The 26995-nt window shown below is 44.3% G+C and overlaps 1 protein-coding gene and 1 long non-coding RNA gene across 2 annotated transcripts; one reads left to right on the top strand and one right to left on the bottom strand.

Moving 5' to 3' along the window:
* Positions 1-4: 4 nt before the first annotated feature.
* Positions 5-9943, top strand: LOC144375303 (uncharacterized). Its single transcript, XR_013434987.1, has 2 exons — positions 5-311; positions 9038-9943. It is a non-coding gene; the product is annotated as an uncharacterized LOC144375303 (long non-coding RNA).
* Sf3a1 (splicing factor 3a subunit 1) lies at positions 8324-26950 on the bottom strand. The gene is made up of 16 exons (XM_005341887.5): positions 26809-26950; positions 23989-24110; positions 19538-19754; positions 18192-18449; positions 16265-16339; positions 15348-15498; positions 14884-15077; positions 13808-13925; positions 13320-13505; positions 12546-12667; positions 12206-12451; positions 11455-11662; positions 10800-10954; positions 9690-9791; positions 9504-9575; positions 8324-8823 (listed from the first exon to the last, which is right to left on the bottom strand). Exons 1-16 carry the CDS (start codon positions 26869-26871, stop codon positions 8722-8724), a joined length of 2391 nt encoding a protein of 796 aa, XP_005341944.2. The 5' UTR covers positions 26872-26950; the 3' UTR covers positions 8324-8721.
* Between the last annotated feature and the right edge of the window lie 45 nt (positions 26951-26995).

Genomic DNA, 26995 nt, shown 5'->3' with positions numbered 1-26995 from the left:
CGGCCTCTGCCGACGCCGCCGACGCCCCGCCCACGCCCCGCGTCCATTGGCCACCGCAAGGCCCGGGGCGGGGCTACAAGCCCTCCGGGGAGCTCCCCCCAGGCCCGATGGGCGCTGCGGACCCCGGGCCCCGCCCACCTCCCCCAGGCTGGCGCCAACAGGCCCAACGTGAGGGGGCGGAGCAGCCGTCACCCGGAGTTCTCCCCCGCCAGGCTGCCAATCATGAGAACTCACCTGGAGGATTTCTCTGGCTTTTCCGGTTGACGCGGGCTGGGCCTGTCCCCTCCAGACCTTGCAGGCTGAAGGCCTAGGTATTTCCCCAGGGATTCCGCATCTGCATCTTGGGGCCTGCTCCTTGAGAGACTTTAGGAGCATGGGTGGGGATTGTTTTTACTTAGTGAACTCTTGTCTCAAAATTTAAAAAAATAAAAAGGAGGAATGTAGATCTGTGGCAGTCAATCCCCAATGGGGTGTGGGGGGAGTGAGGGGAGGCCACATTTATTTAGCTACGCGTTAATTTTTTTTTTTTTTTGGTGGGTGGGACTGGTGTTTGATCCCAGAGATGCTTTACTACTGAGCTGCCCCCCGCTTTTTGAGACAGGGTATAAGTTGCTCAGACTCACCTCTAACTTGGCATCCTCCTGCCTCAGCTTCCCTAGGGATTGGGATGACATGCACTTCCATGCCCAGCTCTGATAAACTTTTTTTTTAGCACCTTTATTGAGATATAATTATCATGCCATAAATTCACCTGTTTACAGCTAAAATTCCGTGATTTTAACATATTTACAAAGTTGTGCAACCATCACTTTATTTTTAGAACATAAAAATGTTATCATCCCCAAAACATACTCCTACCCATTAACTTCCTTCCCCAGTCCCTGGCAACCATTAATCTATTTTCTCTCTATAGATTTGCCTTCTTTGAACATTTCATATAAACAACGCTATGTGGATTTTTGTACCAGGGATTAAACCCAAGAATACTTAACCACTGAACCACATTCCCAGCTCTTTTTTTATTTTGAGACAGGGTCTCACTAGGTTGCTGAGGCTGGTTTCCAACCTGCCATCCTCCTGTCTCAGTCTCCAGAGCTGCTGGGATTACAGACGTGTGCTATGCTACCACACTTGGCTCATATGTGGATTTTGTGTTAGATTCTTTGTTTAATGTTTCCAAGATCTGTTCATGTGTAGCACTTATCAGTACTTCATTTATTTTTATTTTATTTAAGTGGTACTGGGGATAGAACCCAAAGGTGCTTTACCAGCACTGAGCTACATTCCCAGCCTATTTATTTATTTATTTATTTATTTGGTGTACCAGGGATTGACCTCAGGGGCACTCAACCACTGAGCCACATCCCTACCCCAATTTTGTATTTTATTAGAGACAGGGTCTCACTGAGTTGCTTAGCACCTCACAGTCGCTGAGGCTGGCTTTGAACCTGTAGTCCTCCTGTCTCAGCCTACTGAGCTGCTGGGATTACAGGTGTGCACCACTGCACCCGGCATATTTTTATTTTTTTGTTTTGAGATAGGGTCTTGCTAAATTGCTTAGGGCCTCAATAAATTGCTGAGATTGGCCTTGAACTTGCAATCGTGCTGCCTCAGCCTCCCTAATCTCTGGGATTACAGGTAAGTGCCACCATACCCAGAAGTATTTCATTCCTTTTTATGGCTAATAATATTATTGTATGGATATAGTACATTTTGTTTATCAATTCCTCAGTGATGATCATTTAGATATTTCCATTTTTTGGTTACTAGAAATAATGCTGCTTTAAGCATTTAGGTTCAAGCTTTTCTGTGGACATACATTTTCATTTCTATTGGGTGGAAATTCCTAAGAGAGGCATTTCTGGGTTATAACATTAACTCTGTTTAACCATTGAGGAACTGGAAAACTGTACAAATTGGTTGTACCATCTCTTGTAATCTTTTAGCAATAAGATATATACTATTGTCGGTCTATACCTTAATCCCACTAACACAGGAAGCTGAGGCAGGAGAATCAAAAGTTTGAGGCTAGCTCAGCGTCTTAGCAAGACCCTCAGCAACATAGAGAAATCCTGTCTCAAAATAAAAAATAGAAAGGTCTGGGGATGTAGTTCAGTAATAAGTGCTTCTAGGTTCAATCCCCAGTGTCAAACAAAAAAGATATATACTATTATTAATCCCATTTCACAAGAAAAGGAACTAAATTTCTCAGAAGTAGTCCATTGAGCTAGATGTTGTGATACATGCCTAAAATCCTAGCAGGAGAATAGCAAATTGGAGGCCAGCCTCAGCCACTTAGAGACCCTGTCTCAAAATAAAAAATAAAAAGGACTGGAGATACAGCTCAGTGATAAAGTACCAGGTTCAATCCCCAGTACCAAAAAAAGTAGTCAGTCGCCTAAGGTCTCAAGATTAATTTATGGTAGAGACAAGATTTGAACCCAGCTCTTACTGCTTTTATTGGGAAAGACACACCATTTTTTGTTTTGGTACCAGGGATTGAACCCAGGGGCACTGAACCACTGACCACACCCTCAACCCTTTTTGTATTTTATTTAGAGACAGGGTGTTACTGAGTTGCTTAGGGCCTCCCTAAATTGCTGAGGCTGGCTTTTTATTTTCAATTGATTTTTTAAAATAAATGACAGCAGAATGCATTACAATTCCTGTTACACATATAGAGCACAATTTTTGATATCTCTTGTTGTATATAAAGTATGTTCACACCAATTCATGTCTTCATACGTGTACTTTGGATAATGATGTCCGTCACATTCCATTGAGGCTGGCTTTGAATTCACAATCCTCCTGCCTCAGTCTCTGGAGTGGCTGGGATACAGACATGTGCCACCATGCCGGGTAAAAGACCAATAATATCTATATGGTCTTACCCACTCTGCAAGTAGCCAACTTCTGACCCCAGAGATTGTTAATGATATTTCCTCACCTAAGTCTAGTACTCTATGGTTTAAAACTTACAACTGTGGTATGATATGACTCTCCCCTACAGACCAGAGGGGTAGACAGGCCCAGAAAGAGGAAGAGATTAGAAAAGTTAGCTCTGAGGGGCAGGGACCAAGGTAGGAAGCAAAAGGCCACAAAGCAAACTCCAAGAGGTCTTAAACCTTGATTTTGACAGATGTTTCCTTGACACCACATGGCCCAGATATTCCTAAAGTCTTTACTGTGCAGTTTTCACATTCCATGGGCTTCTGGTTTTCCATAAACAAAAAAGATATACACTATTTTTCAAGTGCTTTCAACACTCAATAGGACAATGGCAAGCATGGGAATGGGCCTAGGTTGTTTTCATCTTAAACCCTCAGTCTGGAAGGACGTATCTTCTAACGGTTCTAGAGGGAGTGGTGGGCTCTAGGTCCCAGTTTCCAGGAGAGGCAGAGTAGGCCTTGCATGGGGGCATAGGCCTATTCCAGAAAAGGGAGAGAAAGGAACCAAATATACTTGGGAGCAGATGTGAAACCGCAAACACAGCAAAAAATCTACAGCCCTTGGCTTCATAACTTTGGTCTTAGGGTCACACCTCAAACATATTTTATTGAGCCCATAAGGAGACATTTTCCTAACAATACTTGGAATGTAGGTAGAAGCAGGTTAAAGACACCTGGTGTCTTTCTTTGAGAGACTATTTATACCTTATTTCAGTTAAAATCTTGATGCCCCATCTTCTAATTATCTTAAATCAGCCCACTCAGGATTCAAATTTCTTCTGTGTCCTTGAGCATATCACTTCTCTCTGAGGCCATTTTTTTTTCTCTTCCTTCTTTTTTTTTTGCGGGGGGGGGGGGTGAAGGGTGGGGAGGGGATAGAGGATCTCACTATTGCTCAGACTGGCCTTAAATTCCTAGGCTCAAGCAATTCTCTTGCATGTCTCCTAAGTAGCTGGGACTACAAGCACACACTATCATATCTGGCTTCTCTGAGGCCATTTTCTCACTTGTAAAATGAATTACTGAAAAAATACCCCTTTGGAGGAGTCATTCTGAAACTTCAGTGTAACAATATAATCTAAGCATCTGGCACATGGAGTTGCCCAGTAAATAGCAAACAGGAATAACAGCATTTATAGTTTGCAAAGCACTTGCAAATTCATTATTGTCTTATTTCCCACCACAGCCTGTGGCCACGGTATGGAAGTTAACTCAAATCTAATCAATGGCATACGGTTTAGAACGCTGCTTTATGGCTGTACCCCTCAAAATTGGGTGTTGGGTTTTTTTTTAAACATTTATTTAGTTGTAGATGAACACACAGTATATTTATTTTCACGTGGTGATAAGGATTGAACCCAGCACCTCACACATGTGAAGCAAGTGCTTTACCACTGAGCTACAGCCCCAGCCCCAATACTGGATGTTTTTATATAAAATTGCTTTTCAGAATTTCATTTTCCTTTTCTGAAAAATAGAAATTACTTTGTGTGTCATGGACTGTTTCTGAAGTCTCCAGGATATATTAGTTCCTTTACTTCCTTTAAATTCTAGAGTTCTTTATATAGGTATATATTATGGGCCAGGCATTACTCTAGTGAACAAGAGATAAAGCACTGGGAGAGGAGCTCAATGGTAGAGCACTTGCCTAGCATATGTGAGGCCTAGGTTTGATCTTTAGCACCATTAAAGAGATGGGGGTGAGGGAGAGGGAGAGAGAGAGAGGTATGAAAGTCCTGGCCCTAAATGAACTTATGGTCCACTGGAAGAGGGAGAACATGAATAAGCATAGAACATTTGTCAGTATGAAGAAAAGAAAACTGGGTGAGACACAGAGAATACTGGGGCAGTGATGGGAGTGGGAGGTGGATGGTAGTGAGGGAGCCTTTCTGTGGGAACTGGGAAAACAGTATACAAGAAGCAGAGCAGAGGTACAAAGCTTCTCCTTGAAGAAGGAGGTTCATAAGATGATGTGGTTAGGTTGGAGTGAGCAGGAAGGGGGAGGGCTGAATAAATGAACGAGAGTCCCAAGTGCAGTGGTACCTGCAATTCCAGTTACTCAGGAGGCAGGGATAGGAGGATCACTTGAGCCCAGGAAACAAAGTGAGACCACATAATACCTCAGAAAAAAATGAATAAATGAATAAGAGACCCACAGATTTATGTGGTTCACTAGAGTGCAAAGTACGAGAAGTCTTAGGCAATACTATGAGACCTGGTTGCCTGGCTACTGTGGACATTCGTTTGAAGATAAGAGATACTTACTAAGGAAATAGGAATTTGTTGATATCCTTGAGTCTCATCCTGCAGAGGTGACTCCTGCAAGTTGATGCTCACATAGGTCACTCTTCCAACATGCTACAACGTGCAGTTTACATGTGCTACCTATGAGCATGGGCCATGAGCCCACATAAGTGCCTTTGTTACCTTCTGAGGCTCAGAAGATATGATCAGTATCAAGGAGCCTATGAAGAGCAGGCAAGCTATAAATAGCTTATTTATCCCAATGCAGAGGATAATCTTTTGGTACAAATAGCAGAAAACACAACTCAAGTAAGCTTAAACCACAAATATTTAGTGGGTCCCAAAGTTTAAAAAGAATTCACAGGTAGGGAAGACTTCAGGAGCAGTTTAATCCAGATATTATGTCACCAGAGATATGGCTTCATTTTTCTTTTTCTGTATATCTTTGACCTCCCTATGGCTGCTTCATTCTCTAACTGGAGCCCCTCAAGGCAGCAGATCCAGGCTTCACATCCTTCTCCATATATCCACACAAGTCTTCTGGTAGCTTCTGTTCAAATGGAGAGAAGCCTGCATTTCCTAGTATGTCAAACATTAATACTGGGTCACATGCCTACCCCTGATCTAGTCACCACAGCTCAGGGATAAGGAACACTGATGGCTTAATTTAACTCAGCTTAAGGGAACAGTACTCTCTTCACCATAAGATTTTATCTTGTCTTGCTTCTTGGACTATAGAGTCCAAAAGTACGTAGAACTGTTTACCTATTCTTTTTAAAATATAGTAATGCAAAATAGTTAAGAGCAATTTCCCCAAATAAGTAGAGTTAATAATCATAATACCACCTCTTTTTATTTTAATACATATTTTTAGTTGTAGATGGACACAATACTTTTTATTTTTATGTGGTGGCGAGGATTGAACCCAGTACCTTAACATGCCAGGTGAGGGCTCTATCACTGAGCCCCAGCCCCAAGACTTTTTATTTTTAAAAAGTAAATTTCTAAAAATCTTATGTGTATGTATTTACCCTTAAATATGACCTGTTATTACTTTGCCTGATTTTTTTAAATAACAGGGACAAATAACATATATGATTGCTATAGTTATACTATGTATTTCCATTTACGGATATATTCTAACATTTACCTAATATAACCATTGAACATATTCTCTAATATATAAAGTGAAATGGGACTGATGATTACTGGCCTCTCCAGGGATATGTGTTGAGCACTTATTTCAAACGGCAAGTAGAACTGAAAAGGAAATTCCTTAATTTCTAGTGCTTCTAGAGCCTCTGAATGCAAATCTTTAAAAAAAAAAAAGTCCCCAGTTACTTGGGAGGCTGAGGCAGGAGGATTGCTTGAAGCCAGGAGTTTAAGGTCAGTCTGGGCAGGATAATGAGATGGCTTTGACTCTTTATTAAAAACAAAAAATTACAGCAACTTTTCAAAGACTCCAGTCCTACTTGGTTTCCCAGTGATCCCAAAATAGAAACATTTCTTTCTATTTCACAGTCTGTTCTGGTGGTACAGCACAGACAGGGTGGTGACCAGGAATGCATGGGCTACTTTGGTGTTCCAAAGCCTTCACTGGCTATGTATGTTGGATATTCTACCTCATGTTAAAAAACAAGATGATGATCCTCAGGCAAGAGCAATGAGAACCAGAATAGTTCTGCAAGCAACTCTGTAAATAGCAAGGTGCTACCTACAGGATGCAGTGGCTGGGTCAATAGCCACTGATGGTCACAAGGCCTCCTGGTCAATGGGCCTCTTGCAACTGAGGGGGCCAGGACAGATGTTCATTCAGAAGCTCCGGGAAACTGGGTTCATTCCCTGCAGGGCAGCTCAAAGGGCCCATTCACTCACATTCCACCCAGCAGCATTCCTGGATTCCTGTCACAGCCTCAGCTACAGAGGCAGTGTATGATCTGCCAATCTATGGAGGAGACTAGTGCCCTAACACTTTGCCCTAGCCTTTACTCCCAGAAAGGAGAACTTGAGAGTATGAGACTCCCCCAGGTCTCCTGGTCCCCTTTTACCTCTTGAAATAAGGCCCAGTTGGTAGTGTTCAAGAGGATTTCTGGCCTTGTCTATGGAAAAGAAACAAGTGGGCTAACTTTAGGCATCAAACCATGAAGCCCACTTCAGGAAGCCAAATTTTGGCATTGGCCCAAAGGGCAAACTTCTAGCAACTGGGTTGGAGGCAAATAAATGTCAGAGGGTAAGGAATGAAATCACACTGACCAAGTTAAAAATGTGACAGCAGTTTGTAATGGAGCCACATGAATGGTACTGCCTGAGCCATAGGTTTGCAGTTGGAAGCTTTGAGCTTGCTTGCCTGAGAGGAATGGGGTGATCAGAATACCAATTCTGTGACCTTGGGAATGGTCTTACCCCTCTGTGTCCTGAAAAGGACCTAATTGGGCAAGAAGGAGGACCAAATGGAAAGACTGTAATAAAAGACATTGGGGGCCAGGCACAGTGGTACATGCCTGTAATCACAGTGGCTTGGGAGGCTAAGGCAGGAGGATCGCAAGTTCAAAGCCAGCCTTAGCAACTTCACAAGGCCCTAAGCAACTCAGCAAGATCCTGTCTCTAAATAAACTATGGAAAAAAAAAAAAAAAAAAGGGCTGAAGACGTGGCTCAGTGGTTAAGCATCCCTGGGTTCAATCCCCAATACCAAAAAAAAGGCATTGGGGGTACTGAGGTTGTAACTCAATGGTAGAGCACTTGCCTAGCATGTGTGAGGCACTGGGTTTGATTCTCAGCAATGCATATAAATCAAAAATAAAGGTTCATCAACAACTTAAAAAAAAAAAAAAAGGTATGGAGAACTCTCAGAATCTTCAAACACATGCGCTCTTCACAACATAGGTTTTAAAACCAGGAAACAATTCTCAACACTCTCACTTTCTGCCCTCTGAACACCCCTAGCAGCACCTACCTCCCTGTGATAGTGTGATTCCAAAAATAACAGCCTGTATCTGGCCCTAATATATAAAACATAAAATGTAAGAATTCAGATACAAACTGAGGGGAGCTACTCTGTCCTGTACAGTGTTCCTACTGCCTTTAGTGTGGAGAGGCACAGGTGGACAAGGGCCAAGTCTTATTACAATGCTTTCACAAGAAGAGTTTAAGAGGTTTATTAGACCACTGCAAGATACAAAATGACAATATCAATCATATTCTACTAACCAAGTGCCATTTGGCACTATGAAACTATTCTGTAGGACATCCCTGGGTTCTCAATTCCTAATGGGGTGCCGGAAGAAACGAAGGACTTCAAATCAAGACTCTAACACAAAGGGATTCCAGAGAGTGGTTCAGAAAGCCCTGCTACTCTTACTAATGCGGTGGGGAGTGGGGCTATACAGGACAATTTGAATATCCAAACTGAGTTAAAAGGAACAAATGTGCAGGGAGCACCTGAGGCCCCAAGTGGGCTCCTGGGTATAAGATGGGGGTAGAAGACATGAGAGGCCAGCCAAATGGCACCAGAAAGCAGGGCTTTTTCTTCTACTTCTTCCTTCCACCTCTCTCCTTGAGGGCCAGATGAATGACAGCGCCATTGGCCATGTTATAGTAAGCCAGTGAGTTGGAATCCTTGATGAAGATGCCCTGGAAAATAGATGGGAGTACTTTATAGAACATGGCACCTAGCTTTGAGTACTTAATACAGCTTCAAAACCCTGAACTTGGCCTATTCACACTCTGAACTCTAGCAGTTTGAGGGAAGACTAGGGCGGGATACATGGGAGGATTCTGGTTCCTCCTAGAATGATTTCTCCTGCCTTTCCTCCAACTGATGCTTTTTCCCTTCATTGACATTTAGCTCAAAGCTCAACTCTGCAAGATGCTGATCCTGATCAAGCCCATGGAGGTTGACTCTCAAATCATGAGACCATTAGAGATCACCTCATCCAACAGCCACACTTTATAGAGAAGGAAATAGGCCCAGAGTGTGGACATGTTCAAGTCCAAAGAGGTGAATGAAGCACTTCATGTGACCTACTTAGGCCAGACATCTCCTCAGTGTCCACACAGAGCCAGGCCACCTGAGAACACACCAGTGTGGCAGGCCTCACCACTGAATCAGCAATCTACCAGAGGATTCCCAAGTCTTGTCTCTGGATCTCCCCCAGTTGCTGAAGCAAAGGGTATTTGGAACCCCACACAAGGGCCTCCCATTATCAGTTACCAGGACTCCTAGCCAGCAATGTCACTGGAATGGACTCAGCCACATCCAAATCTCTTTTCCATGGGACTCAAGAGGCAGGACTTGGGACATTCTGACTCACCTCATATTGTAGCTTCTGTTTCCCAGCAGGCATGCCTGTGGCTTCATGAATTTTCACCTTGATGACAGAGACCTGTAAGGCAAAGGAGAGGTCATTCACCCACTTGCTAAGGCCAGCTAGAGGAGATTGTTTCTTGACATCTTGATTCCCACGCATCTGATATCAACTGGGCGCAGCAGCCGATACCTGGTCTGTGAGCGGGAGGGTGAAGACCAGCACCTGCCCATTCAGCTTCCATTCCGTCTTATCTTGCATGTTGGGCACCTGCACTTTGATGGACACTGGACCCTGCAAAAAAGGAGGTGGTTATTATGCCTGTGGAATCCCTGAGCCAACAATGAACTATGCTCTGCTGTTTCAAGTACTGTCCAGACAATGTCACCTGTCCTCTCCTGGGGTCTGGCCCCAAATTCACTACATGGCATGAGTCATTCCCCTAAGACTTTGTTTCTTTCTTTAAATAATGGATCCCTACCTGCCCTGTCTCCTGTTGAGTCAGGAAGTAGGGTGAAGCAGTTAGGTAAAAATGTTCTGAAAACCCCAAGTAGCACAAAGGGAAAAAAGATTAACCCAAGCCAGAAGACTTATGTTAACAAATCAGCTTCCCACCTGACAAGGTCTGAGCCTCAATGCTACAAGTATGGTACAGTGACACTGTGAACACTAAACAGAAAGTGCCTGTGATCATAGCTGACAAGGTCTGAACCTCAATGCCACAAGTGTGGTACAGTGACATTGTAAGCACTAAAAAGAAAGTACCTATGATGTGCTTAGCTCTACCCCAAACTTGAGTGAAGAAGAATTACTAAAAATACTTCTTAGTATTAGAAAACAAGAGACTGGGTCAAATCCTTTAGGAAAGCAGAAGTAGCAACTTTCTGCCTCCTCACAGGAGCATAATAGCTTTCCTAGGGACTGTCAATGTCCAGGATTCTATCTACCCTAATATCAGTACTCTTAACAAGCAGTCCTTTTGGGGTAGAGCTACAGGCAAGCCCAGATTCCCTCTAAGTGTCCAAGGTTCCTGTCATACCTAGGTCATGCTGCTTGTGCAGCTGGGTCCCCTATTGGCTTCTACAGGAATACACACCAAGGGGCAATGACCACCACCATCACCACTGCTCTCTGCTCCCCCAGCTGCTAACCCCACATTTGAATATGTGTTGTGAAGACTCTAATGGCTAGTCTAGACCTCAGAAGCTAAAACTAAAACCATAGGAGTAGAAAAGGGGGACTGAAGGAATGTGTGGCTTGGACCTGGATGCTCCAGGCCAGAGAGCACTCCAGATCACAGACCTTATTCCTGCGAAGGAACTCCTCCTCAGGCATGAGGCTATCCTCTGTCTTCAGCTTCTTAGAGGCAGGCTCATCTTCCATTGGAGGTGGAGGGTGGACAGGGGGCATGGGGGCTGGAGCTGGGACAGGAGCCACAGGTGGAGCAGGCACAAAGGCTGCAGAGAGGAAACAACAACCCTTGAGTGGAGGAGGAGCCTGGGAAACAGGGCTGGCGAGGAAGTGAAGGGAGAGACTTCAAAGGTTCCATGGAGAGGTGTGAAATGCTACTCTCTGCTCAATCTGGCAGTTAATAGGTTCCCTGGCTGGGGGCCCTGGGAGGCTGCCCATATCAGGCAGCAGGGCACTTGAGGAGCAGGACTGATGGATGGAGCAGTTGCCAGCCAACAACAAGCATTGCTCAGGCCTCTGAGCTTGTCTGGGGCCTGACCCCTGGGTGCAAACACCAGCTATACCATTATAGACTCCTACACTTCCCTAGAAGATGTGGTTCCCAGCTCCTGGCTCAGGAATACTTTATGTGGGATGCCAGGGCTCTCCTCCGGGCTAGACACCCAGCTAGAAGAATTGCCACTAACATTAGCCACAACTCTTTGGATAATGCTTAGCTTGTGGTCCCTGACTCAGTAGCCTGTAAAGTGATATAAGAGAGACTGACCTGTTGGCACAATCATGGGGGGTGGGCGGGGTGCCATGATGGGAGGTGCTGAGGGAGGCATGGGCACCACATTGATCCTGGGTGCATGGATGATAGGCGGCATAGGAGCTATCACTGAGCCTGGGGGCAGCCGTACCACAGATGCCATGGGGGGCCTGGGCATGACAGGAACTGCAGACACAACTGTAGTACGAACGGGGGGCGGCATCTGTGGGGGAAAGAAATCCACAGGTCACAGGAAGCTTCGACTTGACTCCAAGGGCACACATAGCTGGCAACTGGCCACCTATATCTGAGAACGGAAGCTGGACAGCTCTGACTCAGTCCCCTGGTGCCAAAAGACCACAGCCTCACTTTGGACACATGACAGAAACTGCACTGAGGCCCAGGGTGAACACTCTCACCACGTGAGACTCAATTAGCAGCTCCTAGAAGACACTGAGAGCAACTAAAAGGGTTAACCTCAACTAAGCCTCCTTGTGACGGCTTAGCAGGCTTCAAAGACCCATTAAGTCACACTGCTCTTCTGTGCTTTAAACCAAACATGTTTTTCACATTTGTCACTTGTCTTCTTCCCTGTTCCAATCCACCTGTGCAGACTGAAGATCAGGGTAGCAATCCCCACTTTCATTTAAAAAGTTCTTTATCTTTTAACTTGACCCACACAGCATTCAGGCCTCACTATAAGGTAGTTTCCTTTCTCAGTCAATTGTGTCCAACCCCAAAATTGATCAGAGTGCTGCTAGCTCACCGCAGGTGGGCGGGGTACTGAGGTGATAGGTGGGGCTGAACTGGGGATGTTGGTGGCTGAAGATGGAGGTGGAGGCTGCTGGGGGATTTCATTGGGCTTGCTGGGGCCAATCTTCTCTTTGGTATCATCTTCTGGCACCAGGCCCTTGGCCTTGTGAATGGCCTCAATCTGCTCCTGGAGGGTGATGTTGGCCTGGGCAGCCTGCTGGGTCCGGGCCATGCTGCCTGAGTGGCCATCCCAGGTCACCTGCAAAGTAAAGCAAAGCCACAGGATCTCTAAAACTGAGCTCAAGTGTAGGAGACAGATAACAGGAAGACAAAAGGATCCACTCAAGCTATACCTTTTCCTCTGGCTTCTGGATCTCCTCCTCACCAATCTTCTTACCAATGGCTGTTTCTTCCACACCAAAGATATCAGTACGCCGCTCAGCCAATTGCTTCAAGCTACTCTCAATATCCAGACCTTTATGCAGCCACACAATGGGAAGAGAGAAAGGGAAGCTAAACTCAGTGCTCTTCAAACAAGGCAGAAGCTTTCCGGGAGTGTAGGACAGAAGCTGGATCCACAGTGCAAGGCTGACACTCAGTCTAACACTGTACTCTTACCCTTTCAGCCTGCAGAAGGACTGCTCAGTTGACCCTAAGTCTATAGACCCAACACTTGTCCAACCTGAGTTATAAAAGAATAATGGGCCAGAGAGGGCAGATGGGAGAACAATTAGCAATCAGGACTAAAAGCCTGGTGCTCTGCCCCTGGCAGTTCCCTCCCTACTCTGCTGCTTCCCAAACTGTAGTTAAAAGAGGACTGGTGGGTCCTCTAGGAGTCACGGTACTTCAACCATTAGTCTAAGAAAGCTCAGAAGCCAGTATTATTCCCAGCTATGATCAGATTCTGCTGAGATGCCAACAGCACATGTCACCTATGTCAGTGCCTGCCTTTGGAAGATTCCTCTGGAGAGTATTTCTTAGAAATGAGAAGTTCTTTGGCAAAATCATAGGCTAGACCTACCCTCAAAAGCTTTAATTAACTTCAACTGCTGCTTTCTTTATCTGTATAAAGCAAGGTGACTATGACCTAGACATTGCACAGTCTTTTTAGGAACACCCCACCTCACCTGGTGCATAAACCTCATCATCGCTCTGTTTTTCCCGGATGGAGCGATCCCGCTGCTCTAGCCAGCGGGGATCGAGAAGCCCAATGCGCATATGTTCTTGCATTTTGCTGGCTGGGATCTTCTCCCCAGTGATGGGGGACACAAGATATTCGTCTGGAGCAGGGGCTGGAGGCAAGGGTTTGGAAGCTAAAAGGCAAAGAGATGTCCAAATGAGAAAACAGGGTGGCAGCTGAGGTAAAACAGTGGTATTTCATTCATGCATCATTCATTGATGATGCATCTGGTGAGCACACTCCTATACCTGGTTCCAGGACACTGGCAATGACTAAATCTTATTTCCTACCCTGAGGCCTATAATAGATAGGTTTATCAGTGCTCTTACCAAAAAAAGATGCCTCAAGACCTCCTAGAAATTGCCCAATCTAAGAAATACACAAAGACAGGCAGGACCTTCCCGGGCAGCCCAAGAGCTAGAAAGCAGACCATACCTTTGGGATCATAGTCCTTTCGAACAATGACTTGGTCTGGAGTCGGAGGCAGAGGCGGAGGCATGGGTGTCTCTGGGGGTGGGGGCACTTTCTGCCCTTCTTCTTCATCATCTGAACCCTGAAAAGCAAAGCAGTGGCAGGGCTCAGAAAAGGGACAAGAGGCTACCTACAGCTGAGCTCTGGCAGCTCTCATGGTGGCAAGGAGCCTTGGCCTCTGCCAGCCAACGTCCATGTGCTAAGCCTCCCAGGGCAGCTGAGGGCAGCTGAGGCCAGCCGGCAGCAGGCCAAACTACTTCCTCACAGCATGAATGGGAGCACCAGGGGCCATGGTGCTAACACTCCTCCCAGGCATTTCTAGCAGCTGGCACCAGGCAGTCCCAAGAGGCCAAGAACACTTAACATGCAGGGGAGGGGTGCAAGAGGAGAGTCCACACTCAATGCTAGCTGCTCACAGAGCAATGCTGGGAGGAAGAGAAAAACTCAATTCCCACAGACACAAGGACCCTTTCTTCTCAGGCTGCACACAAATTCTTTGGGTGGGGAGGGGGGCGGGAGCGGGGACAACAGCTTGACTCTGGAGACTGTGCTTATTTGGAGGGCCAGGCTGGAAGTGGGTAGGGATGTCTGAAAGAAAGTATAGGCCACATTTCATTTCTTTGTTTCTTTTTTTATTGATTTATTCCCTTTAGACTATAGGCTACATTTAGAAAAGCTATGGAGAACTACTGATCATTTGGACCTAAGAGTTCAAAAGTCATCAAAGCACAGGGTGATGCAGAGTTCCCTAACTAAGGGCTGGCATGAGGCAGGGCCTCTAAGGCAAAGAGAAAGAAACAGAACAGGGCCAGTACATCTTTCAGATCCTTGCCTGTGAATGCATCTTTGTTATCAGAGCTGGAAAGAGGCTCTGTGCTGCCTGGATTTGGGCAGCTATAGAGTCAGTCCAGCCTTGTTTAGGGCCCACGCCTCTTTTGGAGGCTCACAAGGAAGCTAAACCTTTGACTCGGGGAATAGCATCACCCTGATCTCCTGGGCTTCAGGGGAAAGGTCAGCACACAAGCCACCTGAGAGCTCACCTCATCCATGTCCTGCACTTGGGTGTCCTGGTCCAGCTGGGAAGGAGGCTCTTCGGTCTTCTCCTGTTTCTCATCCTCCTCATCAGATTCAACCTCCATCTCGACCTCTTCACTCTCCCCAAACTTCTCATAGCGCTCCTGAATGAGGATTCGGGCCCCCAGTTCCTCTGGTGTAGTTGGGGGAGGGAAGTTCCCTAACAGGATATGAGCCAGAGTCAAAAGGATTCCACATCAAAGGCCCACCTATTTGCCGGTCCAGTTCTCCAAGGGTTGGCACTCTGATTCCTTGCTCTATCTACAAAGGCCCATTCAGGATAAGGCAAAACACTTGTTGAATTGCACTTAATTTGGGCAAAGTGGTAGAAATAAAATGGGAGCAGAGAGGAAACAGTGATAAATCCCTCTGGAAACATCTAAAGGGGTTTCCAAGTTCCCAACTGGAGGCACTCTCCTCACAGACCTACCTTGCTCATTGGGTTGGAAGTCCACTGTTTCTACTACCACAAAATCATGCCAGTCAATCTGAGCATAGGCTACCCGTTCCTTCTCCTTTTCCTCCTCTTCTTTCTTCCTCTCACGCTCCTGGAACTTGGCCCACTCCACTCTGTAACATACCTACAGGGATAGGAAACAACATGGTACTGATCTCAGTCAGTGTCTACTCCGAATAAGGTTGGGATCCACCAAAGTTAGCATCTTCTTCACACCAGAATGATGCCAAGGGCAAGTTCTGGTATTCTTCAATTGCCAAGGGACTTCCTGAGTTTTGAGTTCGGAGTAGGAGAATCTTTGAGGAAGTCTGAATGATAACCTAGTATTCTCAAGAAAACCAGCAATGTTAAAAACCCGAGAAACAAAACCTTCAAGTATCCACTAAGATCAGCTAGCAACAATACACCTTCTCAACTCTGAAAGCCTGGGAGCTTTTAGGCATACATCATCAGAGAATCTGCTTGGAAGATAGCCTTCTGGTTAGAAAACAGACCTACTGAAGCTAAGAGTAAAGAAGAATGTAGCATCATATGAAACCTGATTTCTTTGGCCTTTGTAGCCACAAGGCCTTTCTTCTAACCATCCTGTGAACATACCTTATCTGAAATAATTATGGGCCAGAATGTTTTGAATTTCAGAATATTTGCATATACATGATGAAATATCCTGGGGAAAGAGCCCACATCTAAACACAAAATCCAATTGCTTTTCACATGAACCTTAAACGCATAGCCTAGAAATGGTTTCTTATATTTTTGGACTTTTGAAGCATTTTGTATTAGGGACACTCAACCTATACTACCTCAGAGTGTTTCTAAACACAGAACTCACAGAGTAGAACCTGAACCCCCACTTACTAAATGGTCACAAGAAATCTTATTCACTTTACCTGATCCAAAACTTCTCGGGGATTTTCAGCTTCTTTCTTGAGCTTTGCAAATAAGCCCTTGGGTGGAATTAAGATCTAAAATAGAAGAGGTAAAGCAAACATTAGTGTTATTATATCACAAGACGGAAAGGCAGACTTGCTGGGCAAGAGTAAGGGATTCTGGGTCCCAATTCCAGATCCATTTGGCTGGGGGACTTTGTGAAAGTTACCTAACAATCCCAGTTTGGCTTCCTTCTACAAAATTATGACACCACCAATGTAAAAAGGTTGCTCAAGGATTAGCAGAAAAAGTATGCAAATACTGGAAGGTTACCCAAAACATGGTCAGCATGTGATGGCTGCTTCTTTAACACTAGTCTGCTCTATCCTTTGAAAATGCTACTCAGACTTCTTCATCCCACATCCCTATATTTCCATCCTCTTTTTCTCCATAGTACTTATCACATCTGACATAGACTGATGTTGTACCTATTGTTTCCTCCCCACTAGATTAGAAACTCTTATGAAGACAGGAAATTCTGTCTTCTGTTCACTACTACATTTCCAGCACCTTGAATACCATCTGACATTTACATTTACTGAGAGAAGGAATACCATTTTGTTTTTGCAGTGCTACGAATTGAACCCAGGGCCTCAAGCACACTACACAAGCACTCTACCACGGAACTACATCCCTAGCCCTTACCTTTGTTCTGGACAGCTAGCCATTATAACTGTTTCAATAGTTTCTACTACCAGTAGCAAAAAGGATGACCCCACCCTGCTCTTCCTTCTACCTCTAGCCTTAGAATCTATCTCTACTGATAGGGTCTTCCATGGTTAGAGAGACACTAGGGCCTTCAAGTCAGAATTGTAAATGCAAATACCAAGTTTTGAAAAAAAAAACAGAAAAGTAACAGAATAATGGTAACCTTTAACCATGGAGGCAGTCCACTGAGGGATGTTAAGGGAGTCACTGAGGAATCCAGCACTCTCATAAATGGATCCCGTGTACTTACAGTACTCTTCAATGATTATAATCAAGCTACTCTACTAGCTTCTGGATTTGGTTATTTGGTATTGGGGACTGAACCCAAGGGTGCTTTATCACAGTAATATCCCGGGTCTTCAGTGTGTACTATCATGCTCAGAGATTTGGTAATTTTCTAAATACACAGTTCTACAATTTTTTTAAATTATATACTTAGGGTAAAAGAAGTCTGAGGAAATCCCCGAGTCTTTTCAACTTAGATCAAACATATTTTTTTTAGATTGATCAAAAATAGAAATGTAAACCATTTCACTAAAAAAGAAAGGAAAACAACCTGAGCTATATATGCACCAAGAAAAATGTGCCCGAGGCAAATTTGTACCAATGTTCTTAACAATAAACTAATGAGCTGATAATTTTAAATACCAGTATTGACTTGTCCAGGTTCTCTCTGTTCATTTGTTTTTCCATAATAGTAGGTACTGAACTCAGGGGGGATCTATCACTGAGCTACTCCTGCAGCCCTAATTTGAAATAGATTCTCATTTAGTTGCCCAGGTTGACCTCAAACTTGAAATCCTCCTGCCTCAACTTCCAGAGTAGCTAGAAGTATAGGTATGTGCCACTGACCCAGTGAGGGCTTGCTTTCTCTTAAGTTCTATACTAGGAAAACTGAAAAGGTACATGTACCTAGAAGCAGCTAGCAACCTGGCCTTGTCACATAGTGGGTAATCAGCTATTGGTAGAATGCAAGCATATGTTTCATTTCTCTTTATAAATAAGACATCTCTTCTGAATTTAAAGAAATAACTAAACAGGATTTTTACTTTAAACTGGGTTTCATAATATTTGCCCATAAGCTCACAGACAAGCAGTATCCTTGCAGACAATGAATGGATATTGCTGAGATGCCTTCCCTCCCTGGGCCCAACACATGACCCAGCCCCATCTAGATACCTTGGTATACTGCTCCACCAGTTTTGTGAAGTAGTTGAAGAGGCTGTGTTGTGGGCGGAGAAAGTCAAACTGGTAGTTGCGCTGCTCTTTCTGCATCAGCTGGGTGAGAAATTGGCGCCCATTCCTGGCCACAAACTGAGCTGTCAGCTTCACTACATCCAGATCGAAGGCTGAGATGGATGGGGGGTCAGCGATGAACTCAAACTCAGGAGGGGGCTCTTTGGGCACAATAGTTTCTTGGATCACCTGGGCTTGGACCTAAAATATAGAGGAAGTATGAGGTGAGTGGCATAGGGGTGGAACAGCTCCAGAAAGAGAGGTAGCACCACCACCCAGAAGAATGGCTGTGGACTATTATGCTCTATTAACACACCACCAGCACTTGGCATGAGAGAATCCTAACTCAAAAGAGTATTAATTTCTTGGTCAACTGTGGCCTCAACTCCCTGAATGACTTTAAAAGAGACTGTGTCCATTTGTATCTCTGACCCTGCCCTGAAATTGAGGACCAAAAGTGCATGACAGAATATTGACAGAAACTGACTTACTAAATCCTACTTAAGGGGGATAGAAATGCAGTAAGACCTATGTACATGCACAGAAACCCACTATATAAAGGTAAATGAATCATCTACTATGAGCCCTTTTTACAGATGAGAAAACGGAGGTAATCTGAGGCTCTAGGAGTAGTAAATTGTGACACAATTTCTTAGAACCTGTCTTTAATCTTTACTTCCCATGTAAGTAAGCTTTTTCCACCAGGTGGCAAGAAAGCAAAATGAACAGACTAGGCCAGGACTATCCAAGAGGCAAAATGTGTTGGCCCTTCCTGTCTTTATTTACAACCCTAGTAGTCCTTAGTGGTGGACTCCATGATCCTGAGCCCAATGCAGGGAGGGTGGTATTAGGACAGCCCAGACTGAAGGGAAGGAATGGCACAAAGAGGCCTAGGCCACACCATATCCTTCAGCTTAATCAGGCAGGAGGTCGGAGGTCCTTCACACACTGAGCACTGCCCTCATACCATGGAGAAGGCCTTGAGTAAATCAAAGTCCTACAGGCCTCAGATTCATCATCTGTAAAATAATCATTCAATCAGCCTTTGCAATGCAGACCTTCAGAGGTGTCAATAAAGCACAGAGCAAAGTATGACCAGTAGTAATCAGGAAATGCCAACTGTCATCAGTACCTCATTGCTTGAGCACTGCCTGCTTCCTTAAGATAGGGATAACAGCTTCCCTTGTCCCCCTGGGTGGCTGTGAGATGTGGACAACAGTTATTTATGTGCCACACCCCCCTTGTCCTTGCCTCCCTCTCAATCTGGGGAAAAGGAGTAAGCTCCAAACCTTCTGGGGAAGCTGCTGAAGCTGCTGCTGGGTGGCTTGCTGCTGCTGTTGCATGACTTTGGGGATGGCTGCAGAGGGCTCCTGAGCCTTTCCCTCCTTGAATTCGCTGACCTTGTGACGGTAGTATGCATGGTAAGGGTCATTGGGGTTCAGGAAGTTGAACTTGGGATTGTTGATCTCATTCTGTCGTATCCTAGCTTCAAATTCAGGCCCATTTCTGGAAGAAAAAAAGACATAAGAATTAACACCACAGTATCTATGATTGCTCAGATTCAAAACATCATCCATTCCAGCCTCTTCTTGCCATCACTTCCTGCTCAAAGCAGCCCATCTTTCAGAACAACAGACTTCCTCCTCAAGCCTCCAGGCACCAGCAATCAGTGCCATCTGACTCACTTGGCCTGGCCTAGGCCACCTCTACCTATAGACCACCCTAACTTCTATCACTCTTTAGGTCCTTGGTCTGCCACCTCCACAAACCAACCAAGCTATCACTTTTTGCTTTTAATAAACATTATTCAGTTTAAAAAAACACACTTAAAAGATACATATTACTACCCCAAATAAATACTAGTATGCCTTTACTAACAAAATATAGCCCAAAGTGAGGTCAACAGAGTAATGCTGTTAAAGTTTAGCTCAAAGTTTCCTGAGACTAGTTCTCGGCGAGGTGTTAAAAAATATATTAATTCCTAACTGAGACTTTGTCCTCCAGGTAATGAGAAGGACTAAAAAACCATGGAAATTGAAATAATCTATGAGAATGTATAGGGCACATTCAGATGACAGGTGTGGTGAGACTGGCTAGAGTTAGGGGGTTTCTCCTTACTGCTCTCCTTGCCTGGGATGGTTCTCCAGGTATGCCCCATGTTCCCAGTATGCATGCCTTCAAAACCTCAGGATAATTAAAAAAAAAAAGAAAGAAAGAAAAAAAAAAAAAGTCTCTAACATGATATTTAGGAAATCCTGATTTTTAGAGTCCTGATGGTAACAATTCAAAGTGCCACGCTGACACATAACACCTGTGTCAGTCAGAAAGCACACAAACCTTAAAAGACACATGGAAGTTTCATGTTCACTAACAACTCACTATGACCTAGAGCAAGTTACTAAACTACTCTTTGCCTCAATTTCCCTGTGTGTAAAATTTGGCTAACATCACCTTGCCTCTGTAACCTGAAGTACTACTGAGAAAATCAAATTACTTCAGGAGATACCAGTCTTTTTGAATCATAGATTTGCCTGTAAATGCCTGAGGCTATTACTCCTATGAAGGGTAGAAGTGCCAGTTCCATAAACATTCAAGACGATTTGGTTATTAGGAGAGGAGTGTGGGGCTTTTATTGCTCCTCTGGCCAGAGCCCTATACTCAAAGGTGAACACACCAAGGCACAGCTTCAGGGCTGCTGCCAGTCATGTTGCTCTACTCCCCTCAGACTTTTGTACACCTGGCTCTATCAAAGAGGGCAAGAGAATGCAGTCCACTCTATGGCCCAGATTAGCCACAACAATCTATACCATGCTGGTGGTTTTCAACACCCAGACTAATGCCTCAGCAAGTCTGGTCACATCCTATAGTGTGACTAACACCATGAGGTCTCAATTTGACAGTGCACTAGCCCAACAGAAACCTCATGCTTTGGGAAGAAGCATTTTTCTACCTCCTTACATAAGGCAAACCACACACGAGGAGAAGGGTGAAAGCACACTTAAATCCTGCTAAAGTAGGTCATCATGCACAGCAAATGCCCAAAGCAGACTGAGTACTACTAGAAAAGGGGGCTCTGGTTGTCCCCACACATCACTGCCTCCTAAGCCACAACCTTGCCACATCTGGAAACTGAAAAGATCCAATGCTGAGAAGGCACGCATGTTCATTCCAAGCTATTCTGTGGTGTTAAGTTGGCTGAGTGTAATTTTAGAATTACCCCCTCCAACACGAGTAATAGATTTCAGCAGAAAAAGATGTGATTCTGACTCAACCCGGCTGATGGGACTTTTTAAGGGTAATTTCCACTTCAGCTTCCTGACAAGAAAATGCAGGGAAGACCCAACCCAGAAACAAAAGCTCCTTTTGGAAAATCACACTCCACTGAAGATTCTACTGCTTGCTCCAAAATATGTGTACAACCTTGGCAAAAACACGATAAGAGTCATACATGCTGGCTTTCTCCCAGAGTGAAGAATTTGCCTATCCCCTCATTGCTATGTGAACAAAAGCAAGTTCATGTATTTTAAAAATGCGTACAAAAGCAATCAAAGTAGCTAAAAATTCACCTACACATGGAGGCATATTTATTTTTAAGGGACTAGATAAGGCCAACTATTATGTCTATGGAAGCAAAGTATTACACAAAATACTTTATTGGAAAGTAAGTTACTTGGCAAAATGTTTTACTTTGTTTGTTCATTTTTTTTTTTTTAATGTAGTGTTGGGGGATCAAATCCAGGGCCTTGCACATATTAGGCAACTGCTCTACCACTGAGCTACATCCCCAGCCCTTAAGAAGTCTTTTTTAGCCAGGTGCAGTGGAACAGATCGTAATTCCAGCAACTCAGGAGGCTGAGGCAGAAAGATTTCAAGTTCAAGGCCAACGTGGAACAACTTAGTGAGACCTTGTCTTAAACTAAGATTTAAAAAAGAGATGGAGTGGTAGCTTGGAGGCAGAATGCTCCGGAGAACACATGGTACTACCAAAAAAAATTTAAATAATTTTAAAATGATCGTAGACTGTGGTATTTTCTTCTAAGGAAACAATCTAAAAGGGAAAGAAAATGCCAAGACTCCCCTGTGGCTTTGTTGGTCAAATGGAAACACTGGAAACAATCTCAAAGGAAAATAGAAAGGAGTTAGCTAAGTCAAAGATGACCCACCACCTGCACACAATGCATCCTGTCAACAGAAGGCCTGACAAGAAAATGCAGGGAAGACCCAACCCAGAAAGAAAAGCTCCTTTTAGAAAATCACACTCCACACAGCATGAGGAAGACTACAGAGCAATATGAAGAAGGGCTTACAACACAGCACCAAAAGAAAAAGAAAGTTGTTAAAGGATCTCTGCTAGTATCACAAGGATCTCAAAATGGATGGATGCCAAGGCCCAGAAAGAAAGAAGAAAAATTGAAAACAACAGGCAGAAACTATTCTGATAGTAAGAGTATAGTGATTCCTCACCCAACATCCTTTTCTTCTTTGTTGTTTTAAAAATATCAGGGGAAAAGGGCAAGACACAAGGGGAGCTGTGAGACATTAAAAGTTTTTCTAAACAACACCTGATGCCTGAAATCTGATAATGGCCTAATAATGTTCAATCAAGAACAGAGCAGCAGTTTCAGAGCCCTTGATATGTGATGAGATGAATCCGTACACGGGGGACACAGTGAAAGATATCAACTAGAGTAATTCTGTTTCATTTTATTAGGAGGCTGGAAAAGGAAGGAATATCCATTAAATTACATAAAATATTAAGGATTCTGCCTTAAAAGAAGTGACTGTCAAGGCATGAACCCCTGGAGAACACATTCCCCAACTGAGGGCAATAATCTTCTCAGGGATAGCTATAGCTTTCCAGCAAGAAGGTGCCAGTTTCAGGGCTGGAGTTGTGGCTCAGTGGTAGAGCACTATTGCCTAGCACATTCCAGGCACTGGGTTTAATCCTCAGCACCACATAAAAAATAAATAAATAAAATAAAAATATTGTGTCCAACTATAAAAACTAAAAAATATTTTAAAAAAAGAAGGTGCCAGTTCCCCAAAGGAAAGCCAGAAATCCAAATTTATTGTGAAATTTCCTCCCTTTTAAGCACTGACAACTAATTCGAGTTTTAAAAGAATACTGTGAGGGCAAACAAAAACAACTGTAGGCTGGATATAATCTGTTGGCTGTCATAAGAATACTCTAAATACCCTAAACCAGGGGATGTATTGCTCTTTGGAGTCAAGAAGATTCCATCTAAGGATATGTGAGTGTATATAAATAAGCACAATGGGGTGAGCCAGGAGGAAGGCTGACCAACTTCCATCCCATTTGGGAAGGCAGCTAACATTTGCATGACGTAAATGAGCTCTATTCAGTCCAATCAGCTTACTCATTGACTCAACTTTGCAGAGGGGTCATTTGAGGCTGGTGAAATATGGTCCCTGTACAATGAGAATGATCAACTCCTTTTTACCTTTCTCGGGCCAGCAGCTCAGACAAACTGTCTATGATAGAATAGCTTTCCAGGCATCTACTCAGGCCTGTTTTGGATACAGAGGGTGAGACTCTGTGCTATGTTGGAAATGTCAGTCCTATCTGTTGGCTACCTCACTGCCATGTTGTAGTTTTGGACAAACTAACACATCCAAGCCAATAAAATCTTTTGTAACACAGGTTACTTCTGTGATGATTCAGAAGCTTTTCATGCCACAAACCACCTCTGACCCACTTGTGCAGAAGTAGTTACATTACCTGGCTACAAAGCTTGCAGTCTTGTCAACGATATTCCTGACCTCTGGAGGAGGGTAAATAATCCCAACCACTGGCTTGGAAGGGGTGGAATCTTCCTTTGAAGGTGCTTCTTCTTCAGTTGGCTGTGAAAATAGAAATTAAAGTCTTGAAGTCCCAGGTCTGGGGAAGAATTTCCCTCATCCCAACTCATTATACCCTTCCAGGATATTGTTTACAGCACAAACTTTGCCCTGCAGACTTCCTTAGAACCCTCTGCTTCAGAAAAGCAGTTCTCTTACCTGCATGGCGCTTACACAGGTTTCTCCTGGGAATCAAGGAAAAGGGGAGCTTCCTTGGCTCCCCTCCAGGTCTCAGTGGGACCAGCATTTTAACCAAATGCTCAAGTGATTCAGATGCAGCAGCTCTGGTTACTTCTGAGAAGATGACCAGAACCCAGAAGATCATGTTTGTAACCCTGCACCCAGCACTGTGCCTGGCACAGAACATTTAATCTGCAGACCAGTCGTATTGATTGCTGAATAAAGAAACAGGAAGGCTGGGGTGTAGCTCATGGTAGAATATATGCTAAGCATGTATAAAGCCTTGTTTAATTCCTAGGACCCAACACCCAACACCCACAAGGGTAATTCCTTGCTGGCGGCTTCGTTCTGCTTTGAATTCCCTTTCTCTCTGTATCTATTCCATAGCTTTAATCACCATTCAATGCACTGATGTTTTGTGAAGCACCCCTGGAATAGCCGAATTTCCCTGTAAGTTATCATGTTCTTTATCCAGTAGCTTCTTTCCCTTAGTAATAAACAAAGGGTCAAGTCCTTCACCTTAGAAAAATAAAATCTATGCCCTGCCTTCAAGTTCTGTTCCACTGCTGCCTTCTCCCTCCCTTTCTTACTGTAGCTTAACATCCTGAGTTTCCACTACCTTACCTCCCATTTGATCCACATTCAAAGTGCTCTTGCCAAGGTAAAAAACAACTGCCAATAATCAACTACAACCATTATCTGGACAACACCAGTGACTATCCCTTCACAAAACTGTTTAACCAAAGCCTCATTCTATCTTTCCTTCTTGCTCATGATTCCTTCCTGCCTCCTATCCTATAATGCTAGAGACCCCTAAAATTTTGCTTTTGGTTCTCTTTACTGAATTCACATTAGTGAGGCAATCCTAACTATGTCCCCTACTTCCTCTGTTTGGCTGAACAATCCAGCCAAATCAATCCAGATCACTTTGGAATGCCACAGTGCTTTAGGTGCAGCCTACTCCTTGGCATTTTGCACTTTTCATTTCTAACCTCATAGATGGTCTCCAACTCACACAGGCCAGAAACCCGGGCCTCCACAATGATAATATTTATTTGTAAATATTTTATTTATTTGTAAAAGCCTAACAAAGTAGGTTGCAGGTGTCTTTTAAAAGCATTTAAATGTATTAACTCTTACAACCCTTATAAGAACCCTATGAAGTAAATACCCTCCCAGTACTGGGGACTGAACCCAAGGCTTTTTAGACAAGTGCTCTAGCACTGAACTACATCATCCCCAGCACTTATGTCAGTCTCTAAGTTTCCCAGGATGGCCTCAAACTTGGGATCCCCCCTGCCTCAGTTTCCTAAGAGGCTGGGATTAGAGGTGGGCCCCACAATGCCTAGCTCCTCAGTATCTCTGATCCCCCTAGCAATTCCCCTCATTACTGCCTGACCACCTGAATCTCAAACAGAACTATTACTACCTAGAAATTCTTCCATTTTTCCCATTTTCTATAAGGACAAGGTCAAATCCTAAGAATCATATCTCCAGCTACCATGTTCCCCACCCTGCACTTCAGTCACACTTGCTCACTTACCCTTGATCAGGGAGAGGCACTATCTGATTCTTATCTTGCTGCTTTTGAACTTACGACCTGGTATTACCTTATTTTCCCCTAGTGCCTAGGAAAATGACAAGAACACAAAAATACTGGTGGAAAGGACATGGGTCTTTTCTGTCTTGTTGCTTGGAGTATTCTGAATCCAAAGCAGTGATCAACATACAGTGTGAGCTCAGTAAATGTTCACTGAATGATTACAGTATGCCATTTTCCTTCCCTAATCATCCTCCTGGTGAACTCCTATTAATCCTTCTAAAAATAATTTACCTCTCTTTACTGTGCACTTCAACTATGGTCATCTCTCCTCTACCCCAGCAAGAACTTTTAACGGCTCCTTTGTATCCAGTACTTCTAGTATTGTGATACCACACCATATAGATGCATCTGTTTCACCAATAGCCGACTGAGCACTTTAGGGGTGAGTGGCATTTCATCATTTATATTAATCAAGGCAATAAACATTTGGTGGGTATTCTAGTCTGTTCGTCTTCCCTAAAGCTGAGGTAGTGCCTCATTCATTTTGGTAATGTTGAATCCCAGCACAGTAAGTGCAGAGTAGATGCTAAGAATTAACATCCAAAAAGGTACCACGAAGGTAGGGAAATTAGGAATTACAAGACAAAAGCCTAGTGGATGGGCTGAATCAGTGCTTCTCACACTTTAATTAATCACTGTGATCTTGTTAAAAATGTCTACTTAAAAAGTCTGGGTTAGTGACTGCATTTCTAATAAGCTCTAGGTGATGCCGGTGCTGCTGGTCTGCGGACTACTTTGAGAACTAGAGTTCTAGAGGGAAGGCCGCACAGCGCGGAAAGCGCGTTGCCTCCTGGGACTTGTAGTCCTTCCAAACCCTCCAAAGGGGCCGCTTCTTTCTGCGGGAGTGAGGAAGGCTGGAGGGGAGGGCCCAGGCCTAGGCTCCGGCGCGGACTGCGGTAGAGGTGGGGGACGCGGTACCTGCTTGGGTTCGGTGGCCACGGGCGGCGGCGGGGGTACCGCCTGCACGGGTCCGGCCGGCATGACTGCGACGCTCAGGGCTGCCAGTCCGCCTCGGTATCGATGACTGGTACTGCGTCAAGACAGACTCGCGCACCCACCGTACGACGAGCTCACAAGATGGCGGCGGCTAAGCGGGTTGTCGTGG

The sequence above is a fragment of the Ictidomys tridecemlineatus genome, chromosome 2, assembly GCF_052094955.1.
Source record: "Ictidomys tridecemlineatus isolate mIctTri1 chromosome 2, mIctTri1.hap1, whole genome shotgun sequence".
Taxonomy (NCBI): domain Eukaryota; kingdom Metazoa; phylum Chordata; class Mammalia; order Rodentia; family Sciuridae; genus Ictidomys; species Ictidomys tridecemlineatus.
Note: the sequence above shows the minus strand (reverse complement) of the source record. Positions and strands in the feature narration are given on the sequence as shown.